General features: G+C 33.8%; 2 protein-coding genes across 2 annotated transcripts; both read left to right on the forward strand.

Annotated features, from left to right (window-relative positions):
* The first annotated feature begins 386 nt into the window (after positions 1 to 386).
* LOC124958863 (olfactory receptor 8K3-like) lies at positions 387 to 4,673 on the forward strand. The gene is made up of 2 exons (XM_047517398.1): positions 387 to 414; positions 3,742 to 4,673. The coding sequence occupies exons 1-2, from the start codon at positions 387 to 389 to the stop codon at positions 4,671 to 4,673; spliced, it is 960 nt and encodes a 319-aa protein (XP_047373354.1).
* Positions 4,674 to 13,376: 8,703 nt separating this feature from the next.
* LOC124958256 (olfactory receptor 8K3-like) lies at positions 13,377 to 14,312 on the forward strand. Its single transcript, XM_047516112.1, has one exon. It carries the CDS (start codon positions 13,377 to 13,379, stop codon positions 14,310 to 14,312), a length of 936 nt encoding a protein of 311 aa, XP_047372068.1.
* The last annotated feature ends 347 nt before the right edge of the window (positions 14,313 to 14,659 follow it).

A 14,659-nucleotide genomic window follows, 5' to 3' on the forward strand; every position in this document is an offset into this window, starting at 1 on the left:
AATGCATATTTATGTTACTTCCACTTTGGGCTGTTTCAAAAAAACACAAGGGCACTGATATCTCCTTGAGTCCTAAATTCAATTCTTTTGAACAAAATCCAGAAGTTGGATGGCTGGTTCATACTATACTATTAATAAATAAATTAATCCACAGTTGAATACAAATTGTCCCTGATAATTAGTGGATATCTTCTAGGCTTTTGATTATACTTTCAAATGCTTTAGGGATAATCTACTTGTTGCTTGACTTCTCCTCAGTCTCAAAATATGAAAAAAAAAAATCTATAAAACATCCTCACAAATGCCAAGTTAAGAAAACATGGGGGAATCAAGAGAGAGGTTTCATTACAAGTAACAAAGAGTGAAGGTTTCAAGGGGTATGGTATATGAATAATATCTACAGAAATGGCCACAATATTCCCTGGCTTTGCCATCTAATGAAAGTGACTATTTCTCCTTTGCAATGCCTTAAATGGAATAAGATCTCTTTCCTCTTCTCTTCATATTAATTTTTTAATATTGAATATTTTTAAATGGAGTATTTTTGAAATAGATTGTGAGGTTGAAAAATATTTAGACGTACATATAAACACACATATAATAATATATTATATATACACACATGTGTGCATTCATGTGTGTATTGTGTGATGTGTGTATGTGTGTGTGTGTGTGTGTGTGTTTGTGTGTGTGTATGAATAACAGAAGTTCAAAGAAAGAGGACATGAGGAGATGAACCCCAAAGGAATTTTGGGGGGTGAAAGGCAAAATTCGAATTTCTTGTTGCTGGCAGTACGCAGGGCTCCATTCCTACTGGACAAGTACTGCACCACTGAATGACAACTCCAACCCAAGAGGCTGAAGGACTGCCAAAATTCAGCCATTCATTTTGAAGTTCTCCCAAATACTAATGTAGTCACTCTAGGCTCTTTTTGTCACCCTTTCAAAAGTAATTTAAAATTTAATGGTTATGTAAATTATATGTAAATGTGATTCATTCCCAATCTCTTAATAAGCAAATGGGAGTTTCCACTTTACACTGAGAGATGGAAAGCCTTTCTTGACTATTAGGAGACAAAGTCCCCCGTTGTATACTGATGGTAAAATATTCTTTATTTTGGAGTGGTATCTGATTCAACTTTTCTTGGTGCATAGGGTTAAAAATGAAATTCTAATATTCAGTAAAGATAGAAAACTATGAAAAAGCAGACTGTTTTGCACACCTGTAATCCCAGCAGCTTGGGCAGCTGAGGCAGGAGTATGGCAGCAGCCTAGAGAGGTTGTAAGCAAACTAGTGTGACCCTGTCTCAAAATAAGATACAAGAAAAGGGCTGGGGATGTGGCTCAATGGGGTCAATTCCTGATACAAAAAAAAAAAAAAAAAAAAGAAAGAAAGAAGAAGAAAGGAAGGAAGAATGTAAAGAGGAAGGGAAAGACAGACAGACATAAAAGCAGATTGTTATTTTTTTCCATTGAACTCTAAGACTGGTGAGAGGAAGCAGCTTCTATCTCTGCTTACCTCTTAGGAGACTGGTACTTAACAAGGGACTTTGTCTTTTAGCTTCTTATGATTACAGATTCCAGCAAACTAAAGAACAAAAACAAGATATACCTTTTTTCTTATTGGATTTATCAAAAGTATTTCTCTAATGCTTTAGACTGGTGCACTTTCATATTTCTAATTAAATAAGCATGTATGTATAGGGCAAGGTTGAATTTCAGATAGTCATAACAATGTAAGCAGGATTTTACATACAGTAAATGGAAGTTGTACCTAATCAGCTGTATGTTTAACATTGTCAAATGTCATGATTTTGCCTGTTTCCCTATGCATTTCTTACAGACTTCTGTCACAATTTTCAGTGTAAAGTATGCCCTTATTCTTCTTTTGTAGTTTAGGAGAGATTGGTGCTCACATTATTTTACACAAGTGGTAATAATTATCCTGCCTTCATTGTGAAATGCCTGCTTGCATGTTACTCCTTTCAATCTCCAGTCTATTAGAATCATGAAGATATATCTTGTTTTTTACACCTGTTCATTTACCCAAAATGCTTTATCACATTTGAAAAAATGTTCTTGTGGACTTTGTGGACAGAGGGATTTCAAATAACATCTAAGACTCCATGCATATGTCATTTTGAATATGTTTCATTATATTTCTATGATATTATATATCATATTATAAGTTTTATACAGGATAGAAATTTATAAAATCAAAAGCATATGAAACTTTCTTTCTCCTTAAAGTACAGTGTCCCTTCATCCAAATCCAGTTTCTTGACTCTTTTTTGTATAAAGACAGAATGCACCTGTTTGTCCTAATTTGATCAAACTTCCTTATACTCACCCTGAGTTCTTGCATGTACTATATATCAGATTTGTTACATGTAAACAAGTATATATCAATTACTCTGACAGTGTACTCAGGGGAAGATTAATATTTTAAGTGAATTTGAATCATAATATCTTGCATTAAAATTTTATTAAATTTAAAAACTATAGATGGTAGGTCATCCAAAACCACAGCCCAGTTGGTTCAATTTAAGTCATCAAGAAACTGGGGCAGCTGCAGAGATCAGGACAGGTTGCAAGGTTACATCCTACCTTGACCTGTTCCTCACCTATTCATCATCTGAGTCTGGTGAGTAAAGTGCTGAGGAGTGTTCATGTTCATCTGTAAGGAAAACTTCTTCAGGTAGTTTGCTGTTAAAAAAACAAACAAAACCAAACAAAAAACACCAGCATCAAGAACATGATCCTGAGAGCTATTAGTGGGTAATATGTGCACGCCAAATTATTTAATCACCTTCTCAACAAATCTGGAAGAATATACTGATTTTGTATCTGAGAATAAAAGGTTTAGGCTAAATTACTGTCACAGAGTTTTATATGAAAAGGTTACATGCAAATAAAACAGTATTAACATATGCATATCTTTCTTCTGGTTTGTTTCTTTTGATAAAAACAATTAGCAACGTGATCACTTAGAGTTTCCTATTCATTACTGCCAATTGTGGTACATTTTCAACTCTACCTGTGAGAATTTGAATTTCAAAGGACCATGTATTGAAGGAGAGAGTTGTATGCATTAGAAAATTGATTATTAGACATTTTACTTGTGTAATTTACACCAATACAATGTTCATTTGTTAAATGAAATTAACAGTTGTCAAGATGTTATTGCAATTATACAGAATATTAAAGAATAGTACAATTATCCATTTATCTAACAAAAATAGTATTTAGGTTATTTAAACTTTGATGGCCATTTTTGCTTTATAATTCTGTATAACTTCATCAGTATCTCTGCTTATTCATCTATTTATGCATCCATCATTATCTATCATCTATCTATCTATGTAGGTTTCTCAGCCTTGGTACAAGTTGTTGGTGTGGATATTGTTTTGGACAAGATATTGTGGATCACAGATAATCTTTAATCATCAGATGACAGTAGCAATTCATTTTCTTGTTGCAAATATCAAAATATCTCCAGACATTGCACAAATTTCATTGGTAAGCCAAATCACCCTATATCAGAATAAGTTGATCTCAGTCTCGATTTCTGCATATTTTCATTGGTAAAGATGTCTATTTTTTAATATAACTCAGAAACTAAGAATTTATCTTATTTGCAGATTTTTAGAATAAATCTCCACATGATAATATTTGTAATCTACTGACATTGCTACTGTGTGTTTCCAATACAGGCTTTCTAATAAAATTGGATGGAAAAACCCAATCTCACAGTGGTGCATGAGTTCATTCTGAAGGGCATCACGTCACGCCCTGAGTTGCAGGCTCCACTGTTTGGGCTGTTTCTCGTCATCTACCTGGTCACAGTGCTGGGTAACTTGGGCATGATCATCCTCACCAAGGTGGACCACAGCCTACAAACACCCATGTACTTTTTTCTCAGACACCTGGCTATTACAGATCTTGGTTATTCTACAGTTGTAGGACCCAAGATGTTAGTAAATTTTGTTGTGGATCAAAATACAATCTCCTATCACTTTTGTGCTACACAGCTAGCTTTCTTTCTTGTGTTTATTATCAGTGAACTCTTTATTCTGTCCGCCATGTCCTATGATCGCTACGTGGCCATCTGTAACCCTCTCCTCTACACTGTCATCATGTCACAGAGGGTATGTCATGTATTAGTGGCAATCCCATATCTCTACTGCACATTTGTGTCTCTTCTAGTTACCATAAAGATTTTTACCTTATCCTTCTGTGGCTACAATGTCATCAGTCATTTCTACTGTGACAGTCTCCCTTTAATATCTTTGCTCTGCTCAAACACACATGAAATTGAAGTGATAATTCTGATCTTAGCAGCTTTTAATTTGATTTCCTCTCTTCTGGTCATTGTTGTGTCCTACCTGCTCATCCTCATAGCCATTCTCAGGATGAAGTCAGCTGAGGGCAGGCGCAAGGCTTTCTCCACCTGCGGATCCCACCTGACAGTGGTCACTGTGTTCTATGGGACTTTGATATTTATGTATGTGCAGCCCAAGTCCAACCACTCCTTTGACACTGATAAAGTGGCTTCCATATTTTATACTATGGTCATCCCAATATTGAATCCCTTGATCTACAGCCTGAGGAACAAAGATGTAAAGTATGCCCTAATGAGAACCTGGAATAAGATATGCAATGTATTTTCTTGACATTTATATATTCTATGAGTCATAAATTGTGTTTGGTTGTGAACCTGTTCTGTTTCCCTCCAGAACAGTAAGCAGAACTGGGTTTGACATATCTTTAAAGATTGACCTTCATATTTCTGAATACTATAAATATTTAATTGAACAAAAACTGAAAGATTTTGCCTTCCTTGAGGGGGAGAGATGAATTGTGGTATGAAAATTAAGGAAATTCTGAATAAATGGGCTTAGGGTCTATATACTTTAAGGTGTATGCAGTAGGAGAGTGAGAATAAGTAATATGTGCAGAAAAGGAGTCGTACTTTTCTGTAATCTCAACTATGAAATGTATTTTCTGTTCACATGCTTGTTGTTCTTTCATGTAAATGTAACCGTTCTGTCTTAAGCACATTTCTATAAGTTGTGTAGCTTGATTATTTGAAGGAATCAGTCACAAAAATCTGCTCATTTTCCTTTTCCACTTGAGGATCTTGAGATTTTTCTCTTTTCTTATCAATAGTCTTAGTTTTATATGTGTCCAAGACATTCTATTAACATATTTGACTATTTAGTAGCCCACAGGTTCAGTGCTGTATGTAATCTTACCTAATTCACCGCATCTGTGTATGGAAGTGAATGCACCAATTAAGGCAGATCTCTTAAGTTCTGCCCTTGAAGCTTCTGGGTTTTGCTCCCACTTCTTTCCTGGCTCAGTCTTGATTCATTAGAGCTTTCTTTTGTCTCATGCTATTTACTCTCCTTTACCAGGTTTAAATGCAAAGAATAAATCCTGTTTGAAAAATCATTGTCTATTTATTATTTTATTCTTACCTAAGGAAACTGTCTCTTATGGAATAGACTCTTGGCCTCTCTCTCTCCCTCTCTCTCTCTCTCTCTCTCATTCTTTCCCCTTTGGATAACATTCTTTAGGTTTGGTACATATGACAGTGTACTATCTTTTGGTTAACCTCCATTATTTCATAATCCCGGTTAATGGAAGCAAACAAAGATAGTCTCACAATTTGAACCATAATATATTTCCAAGGATTAGCATGATATGTATCTATATATAATTGTCTTATCTTCTGGACACACTTTGTAACTCTCTCTAAAGTTATCTGTGCTTTATTATTATTGTTATTCTTTCACATTTGTAGCATTTCCTTTATATTATGTAAGGACTGGTCTATTTTCTTAGAACACCATCATGTAATAATGTTATCTTTGAACCTATCAAATGTGAATAAAAATATTTCATTGGAATACTAACAGCAATTGTATATTTTCATGTGTAGGTATATATAACTAAGAGGCTTATATATAACAAAATTTCTGCAAATGGTATATATATATATATATATATATATTCTTTTTAGAATATATATATATATATATATTCTTTTTAGAATATATATATATATATATATATATATTCTTTTTGTTTGTACTGGGGATTAAGCACAGTGATGTTTCAACACTGAGCCTCATCCCTGAGCCCTTACTTAATATTTTATTTTGACATAGGGTCTCACTAAGTTGCTGCTGAAGTTGGCTTTGAACTTGTAATCCTCCATCCTCAGTCTCCCAAGTCACTGGGATTACTGGTGTGTGCCACTGTACCTAGCTAAAAAAATATTTTAATTCCCAAGAGACCTTACGTTGAACAGAGATAAAATGAAATGTTTCTAATTAGTAGTTTGGGAATACAAATTCTGTATATGTATAAATTAATATAATTCCTAATTATTTATGTTCCTTCAAATTAATTTCGGTGATAATTATAACTTTTTAAGAAAAAAATAATTCTAATATTTAAATTTCAAAAACCACACTGTGAATAAATATTGCCTAATATGTTACTTCTAAAATAAACATTGACAAGCTTTTTGATAATTCTTCAAATTATCACGTTATTAGTATGCTCTGGTTGAACATTTTATAACATCTTGCTCATTTAGAAAATTGGTGTTTATTGCATTATGTGGAATTAGAAGGTATTTCATGGATTTTTTTCATTGAATGTAATATTCTAAAAGCCAAGAAAGGCATATGATTTAAATACTTGATTGGAAAATTTGAGTCAATAGAATTAAATATTGTATACAATAATGATTCCAAAGGTCTATACAATTTAGAATAAGATACTTTGAAAATTAAGAGCCCTCTGAGTATTTAAACAAACAAATCTGTAGTTACGATTAGAATCATAAGCTGTGGGGTATTATACTGAATAATTTCAGAGACACTAAACAACACGTTAGAAAAAAAAATCATGAATGAAGAGGGTCTCAAAATGGAAATGTATTAAAAGCAATCTTCCCACACCATCCCCAAATCAGGTCCAGGTGATTCAATCTGAAATTCTTCAAAATGTATAGGGGAAAAAAAAGAGTAACTAATTCTTAGAAACATTTAAAGAAAACTAAGAAGGTGGTACATTTTTCAACTTTTTGAGGAGTACTCACCTGATATCACAGACAAATAAAGGCATCAAATCTTTCAAAATTCTTAATGAAATGTTAGAAGGTGAATTTAGCAGAACATACAAACAATAATACACTGTGCTGGATTTTAGCCAGAATCTAAAGTTTCACTTATCATTTGAAAATCAAAAGGTCATTACCTATATTGAGAAACTAGAAATAAAGAAATAAAACGTATGTGACATGTTAATGAATAAAAAAAAAGTGGAAGTTCCAATATGCATTAATGACACAAACTTTGAACAAACTGTAAGTTGGAAACTTCCTTGGATATGCAGCATAGATGTTTCTTGGTATAACTTTCAGAGACACAGAAGGATTTCTCTTGTTTGCAAAGGCTTATGAAACTATGTAGCCTTTGACTACACAATTCAGTGAGCTTATCAGACAGGCTACGTGACACTCATCTTTGTGTCCTATGTTGGAGGAATTCTGCAGGCTAGTATACACACAGTGGCCACTTTCACACTATCCTGTGGATCAATGAGATCAGACACATTTTTGGTGATATCCCTTCTGTCCTTGCTATTGCTTATTTTAAGATCAGCACAAACCAGCTTCTCCTCTTGTTCTGTGCCAGGTTTCCTGAGATATCTACTGTACTAGTAGTCCTGATCTCCTATGGTTTCCTTCTGTTGGCTATTCTGAGGATATACTCTGCTGAAGGAAAACAGTCTTTTCTCCATGTGGTTCTTGACTAATGTGTACCCATTTCTCATAGGACTTTTCTTTTCAGATATGAGAGTTAAAATTCCAACTAGGCTTTGGATCATGACTTAATAAAATAGCTATATTATACAATTGTGATTCCCATGCTGAGTCACATCATTTATAATTTGATAAAGATGCAAAAGAGGCAACACAGAAAAATTTGAAAGAAAATGGTTTATCGTTTAAGCACATTTTCCACATTTTAAAAAATGATGTTCCATGTGTCTATATCAAGTGGGTAAGGTGAAATTTTTGTTTTGATTCATTAATATGCATAACTGTTAAAGAAAAGGGGGGAAGTTAAACACCATATCCACACATGTCCCCTTTATATTTCCTAAAACCTTGCCAAGCTAAGGAGAAAATGAGAACAAGCCTGGGTCAAGATGATCAGATGCATATTATCATTGAGGAAATTGGCTTTTTCATGCACAGCAGGAACTAGGCCCTGTTAGTGTTACCTGTAGAAAGTTACTTTCTTGCATGTATGCTAGGGTACTGTTCCTTTGGGATGCTGGTCATACAATAAAACTAAGCATTCTGTTGCTAATTATGTCACTGTTTCTGTTCCTCTCTCAATGGTGACTGGCTGGAACTGAGGACACCATAGAAAGGATATGAGTCACTGATCAGTCAGATATCACTGGACAAAGCACGAGGGAGAAGAGGAATTGCTTGCTGAAGCTCCTTCAGGGATGCAGGTGCCATCTCTTCAGCCTCTCACCACCAAACTCTTCTTGGAGCAATCACTGATCTCATAAGTTTCCTCAATAAATCATAGCTCTCACACACAATCTCTGGCACTTCCTTTGGCTTTTCCACAATGGGCACCACTGGGTTGTATATGGAACAATATACAACTATCTGCAATTCTCTTCTTTTGCAGATATTTTAAAATAAAGATTAATGTGAATTCTGTCTTGGTTCATTTAAAATGCAGAACAAAAATCCTCTATTTGCATTTTCCAGTATTTATACTAATATGTGCATTTAAGTATGTGGGTACATAAATGCTGATACTGATGTATCTGAATAACTTCATCGAATACTTCTAATCCAAACACTTATCACTGTTGCCATAAGCTCAGAGCACTTTCCATGAAGTCACCAGCACCTGATTTCAGTTCAAAGCAATGAGCTCTATTCTCAATCGCAGGCTGTGGTTCAGGTAATGGACTGAAATTCCTAAGTATTATCCCTGAGTTACTCATGATGCTGTGTCCCCTCCCCCCTTTTTATCATCTGTACCACAGGTATAGATCCATTTTTAATTCCTCACAGAATACAGAAACTATACAGCATTTTCATCAAGATTAGTCTTAAATTCAAGAAAAACAAATACAAAATAAAATAGAAACACCTGGCAGATATTGCTTTTGTCAGAACAATGCAAACATCTATTAATGTGAGATTTCATACTAGTCTGGCCCCTACTCAGCTTTTAGCTGTGTTTTCTTTTGACATTATTACTTTGTGAGAGCTTTACAGATGATACACTTTCTCATTGCTGAAATCCAAGATGGAAAGATCAGAAAAGGTTCTTTACTGTGTTCTATCTAGCCTTGCTTTCCAGCACATCTTGTTTTCATTGCAAAGATGTTTCTACGTCAAATACTTTATTCCTTTTAAAAACATAGTGCTTTTTTTTGCCCTTTTTACATTTTATTTTGAGACAGTGTCTAACTAAGTTGCTTAAGGCCTCACTAAATTGCAGAGGTTGGCTTTGAACTTGTGATCCTTCTGCCTCAACCTCCTGAGCCACTAGGATTAGAGGCCTGTGCTACCATGCCCAGTCATTGTGCTTAACATGAATTCTGCATTCTTAATATTGAAACTACGCAATACTTCAGTACTGTTAACAATTGGCACAATGTTTTTCAACACATCTCTGGAATTCGATTATCTTGAAAATATTGAGTCTTCATGCCTATTTATTATCAACTCCTCATTTCCCCCAACTCTCTGTCCTTTGCAGCCATCCTTCCACTTTCTGAATCTGTGAGTTTGAGTATTTTGAATATCTCATGTAAATGGCAACATGCAGTATTCATCATTCGATGATCGGTTTATTCAGAATAATGTTCTCCAAGTACCTCCAAGTTATCACACATATCAGGATAGAAATCTTTAAGGTTGAAAGATAGTCCATTGTTTGCATATATCACTTTTTATTTATTCATCCATCAATGAATATTTATACAGCTTTGCTCCTTCAAATTATGCTGCAAGGAAAGTGAGAGCACTAATATTTCTGGAACCCTAATGTTCAGATGCTTCTTGGATAAAATGCAGAATTAAGTTTGGAGGATTCTATGATGAGGAGAAAAAGAAAGAAGGAAAGAAAGAAAGAGAGAGAGAGGAAGGAAGGAAGGAAGGAAGGAAGGAAGGAAGGAAGGAAGGAAATCAAATGTGAAAAACGTTGCCCCTGACAATCTGTGGACAGCCTCCAGGCATTTCATTAAGCATTCAAGTGCCATAGTGATAATAAATAAATTGCTTTGCATTTCCTCAGGGAGCATCTCTAAAGTTGAAACAATGCATAAATTGTCCTTGAAAATGCCAAATTCGGAAATACATGGGAGGATCACAAAAGAAGCTTCATTATAGGTAACAGAGGAAGGTTTTATGAGGTCATACTGTGGTAAATGTCTCTTTAGAAATTATCACATTTGTTATGGCTATTACATCTATTCTATATCTGATTAGCTTTTATGCTTCTATGCTTCCACTACTCCATAATGCTTGAACAACATTCAGAGTAGGAACTCTTTCTTCTCTCTGCATATTAAATATTATTATTTGCACCCAAGTTGAACTGGTAAGCACTCATAAGCATGAAATGCTTACATTGTATGTACTGAGAAAATACTTAATTTTGAACACATTCAGTTTCATATCAAATGGATGGGAAAAGTGATAGTAGATGAAACATAAATAAAAAACTATTTTTTTAAGGAGAAATTGTAACAGCAAGGATCATTTATCCCATTTTAATGTCCTTCCATACTTAGCGGCTCTTAGTTTTTTTGGGAACTCTCTCAGAAAGTCGTTAAATTTTAATTATGTAAATAAATGTATGAAAGAGATTTATCTGTGATCTCTTCATAAGGAAAAAAATTGACCTCTTGTTTAGACATATGAAAACATTTTTCTAGTATCAGGAGACTTTAAGTGACCAGTTTTAAATAAATGGTAATAGTAAAATGTATTTAGATGCCACCACATGTTTTTGAATCTAATTTTAAAAAATAAACTTGAAAATTCAATAAGGATTAATGAACAATGAAAAAGCTTTTCTTTAATTCTTGCCATTAAACTCCAAAGCTGGTTAAAGGAAGCATGTTTATCTTTCTTTGCTTTAAAGGGATATTGGTACTGATTTATCATATGCACCCTATTTAGAGGTATTTTCATTATTATGAACGAAACAAAAATAATAAAAAAAACTTATTTATTATTGCATCCATTGAAGATATTTATCTAATGCTATATCTGACAAATTTGAAATATTTAATGTGAGAAAGGTATCTGTACAAGTACATGTTGCAAAACTGAATGATTTCATGTGCTTGTAGTTCATGTACAGATGACTGTCACTATATTTAAGCAAATTGTGCCAATTACAATTTCTTTTTATCTAGAACATTTTGGTATTAATTTTCTTCAAAAATAATAACAAAAGAATAATAATTGTTTTACTTAAATGCCATTTATCTGCTAGTATGCTAGATTTTTAATACCTGGGCTCTTCGAGATAATCAAATATATTCTATTTGGTCATATGCACATTTATTAACATAATGTGCTCTGCCATATTTGGAAGAAGTTTTTGTGGCCTTGCGGCAGAAGATTTCAAAATGTATCCAACAGTAAATATGTACCTCAACTCTAGTTTATTTATTGAGTCCCTATTGTGTACCATAGAAAATTTTATAGAATATAAAATATAGAATTTTATAGGATATAAAATTTTATAAAAATTATTATAATCATTTCAACCTTTAAAATTATCGATACAACATAGTAACCAATATTGTCACATATTTGTACATACACATCGCATAATTTAGTCAAGGGTAGGTACTTAAATTAGACTTCTTTTCTTTAAAATACATTATTTCTACTGTGCGTGCTGGTACAGCCTGTAATCTAGGTGAATCAGGAGGCTGAGGTAGGAGAATGGCAAGTTTGAGACCAATCTGGGTAATTTAGCAAGCCCTTGTCTCAAAACAAAAATTAAAAATGGTTGGGATGTAGCTCAGTTGGTAAAGTGCATTGGGTTCAATCGCCAATACTTAAAAAAAGAAATGTGTGTGTGTGTGTATTCACTCAAAATGTTCAAAATGAATTTTATGAGACTTCATTGTGTAAAATCAATGCAATGACATATCTTTGTTGTTGTTCAAAATTTCTTATAGTCTTTAAGTTTTTTTGGTATGAAAAAGTGGATCTGATTTATTAAATACAAGCATATTTTAATCATAACAAATATTCTTACTGAGGAAAATAATATTTTAAGTAAATTCATATCAAGATAACATGTATTGAAATGTCATTAAATTATTTTGAAACAGAAAATAATTAATCCAAAATAATAGCACACTGATTGTCTGTTGTCATGGAGTGGGGAGGAACAGTACTAAGGAGAGAATGGAAGAATTTGCACGTATTAAGTACTACTTGACCTGTTGTAATATACAAGTTAATGTATAATATAGCTTATATCTACCTACATATATTTCTCCTGGTTTTTTTCTTATAGAGAAAATTTCAGTGTAATCCATTACTATTTTATTCATTCATTCTTTCATCCAAATCTATCAAATGCATTAAAAGTTTAAGTTGCAACAGGTTTAAGTCTAAAAATTTTATAGAACTATACTTTGAAGTAGGTAGTTTATTACATTCTGGAGGATTACACAAAAAGGTTCTTATGCTATATGTAATAGTGTCATGTATGTTTTTGAATGTATCTATTAAATTTCACTGGGAATACAACTAAAAAGGAACGTGTAGAAAACTTAGAGTATAATAATCATCCATTTATCAAAATATTTTTTCATTTTTGTTTTATATATTTTATCTCTATATCTTTTACATATATATATATATACATATACATACATATATATTATATATATATATCAGGATTTCTTATCTTAAAGCATTTACAAGACTTGTATGTGAATATTGGTTTGTGTTGGGTACTGGATATAATAAAATGGTTAGCAGTTCAACAGTACTATCTAAATATTAAATGCCAACAGCAGTTCAACCCTCAGTTGGGACAAGCAAAATGTGGATAGACTGATTAATATTCTGTGAATAAAAAAGATGAACACCTCATATCTACCACTATCTCTATACATATTGTAAGTGCAAATATACGTGCATTTTTAAATATTCTAAATTGAAAAATCTCTTTACCTTATTTACTCTGGCCTTGCATAATGTAATCCCAGTTGATGATATCTGATTTTTTTTTTAACTGTGCTGGTATCTTTACCCAGAATAGGCTTTATAAAATACCTGGATGGACAAAAACCATCTCACGCTGGTGCATGAGTTCATTCTGAAGGGCATCACATCCCTGAGCTGCAGGCTCCTGTTTGGGCTGTTCCTCATCATCTACCTGATCACAGTGCTGGGCAACCTGGGCATGATCATCCTCACCAAGGTGGACCACAGCCTGCAAACACCCATGTACTTTTTTCTCAGAAACCTGGCTCTCACCGATCTTGGTTATTCTACAGCTGTGGGCCCCAAAATGTTGGTGAACTTTGTTGCAGAAAAAAATACAATTTCCTATTATTTGTGTGCTACCCAGCTGACTTTCTTTCTCTTCTTCATTGGAAGTGAACTGTTTATTCTGTCTGCCATGTCCTATGATTGTTATGTGGCCATCTGTAACCCTCTCCTCTACACTGTTGTCATGTCACAGAGGGTGTGTCAGGCCCTGGTGGCAATCCCTTATCTCTACTGCTCATTTGTGTCTCTTCTAGTCACCCTAAAGATTTTTAGTTTATCCTTCTGTGGCTACAATATCATCAATCTTTTCTACTGTGACTGTGTCCCCTTGATATCTTTGCTGTGTTCAGATACTCATGATGTTGAACTAATAATCATGACCTTTGCAGCTTTTGATTTGATGTCCTCTCTTCTCTTTGTCCTTGTGTCCTACCTGCTCATCCTCATAGCCATTCTCAGAATGAATTCAGCTGAGGGCAGGCGCAAGGCTTTCTCCACCTGCGGATCCCACTTGACAGTGGTCATAGTGTTCTATGGGACTTTGATATTTATGTACATACAGCCCAAGTCCAGTCATTCCTCTGAAAATGATAAAGTATCTTCCATATTTTACACACTTGTCATCCCCATGCTGAATCCCTTGATCTATAGCTTGAGGAACAAAGACATAAAACATGCCATACAAAGCACATGGAAAAAGATAAGCTATGTTATTTCTTAAAAGTTAAATATAAAAGGAGTTCTACAAACAAGGGATGCAGAATGTAGAGTAAGTACCAATGGGTTCAGCATGGAATAAAAGTAAAACTTCTAAAGGCTGAAAATACATTAGTGAACAAAGAAAGTCAAGTCTTTGTTTTCCTGGAGGGAGAGAGATGGATTTTAATCATAATAATGGAGTAAATTCTAGAGTGAATTAGAAAAGGTTTTGGGTCTATCAAGCATAGATCAGGTAGCAGAGCAGCAGGTTGGAGAAGAGTAAGAATGATTTGTATTTGTATTTACAGAAGAGGATTTAAATAGTTGTATTTATTCTAAACAACTACAAATAACTTTCCAGTTCCCACG

This window comes from Sciurus carolinensis, chromosome 11 (genome assembly GCF_902686445.1).
Source record: "Sciurus carolinensis chromosome 11, mSciCar1.2, whole genome shotgun sequence".
In the NCBI taxonomy this organism is placed as follows: domain Eukaryota; kingdom Metazoa; phylum Chordata; class Mammalia; order Rodentia; family Sciuridae; genus Sciurus; species Sciurus carolinensis.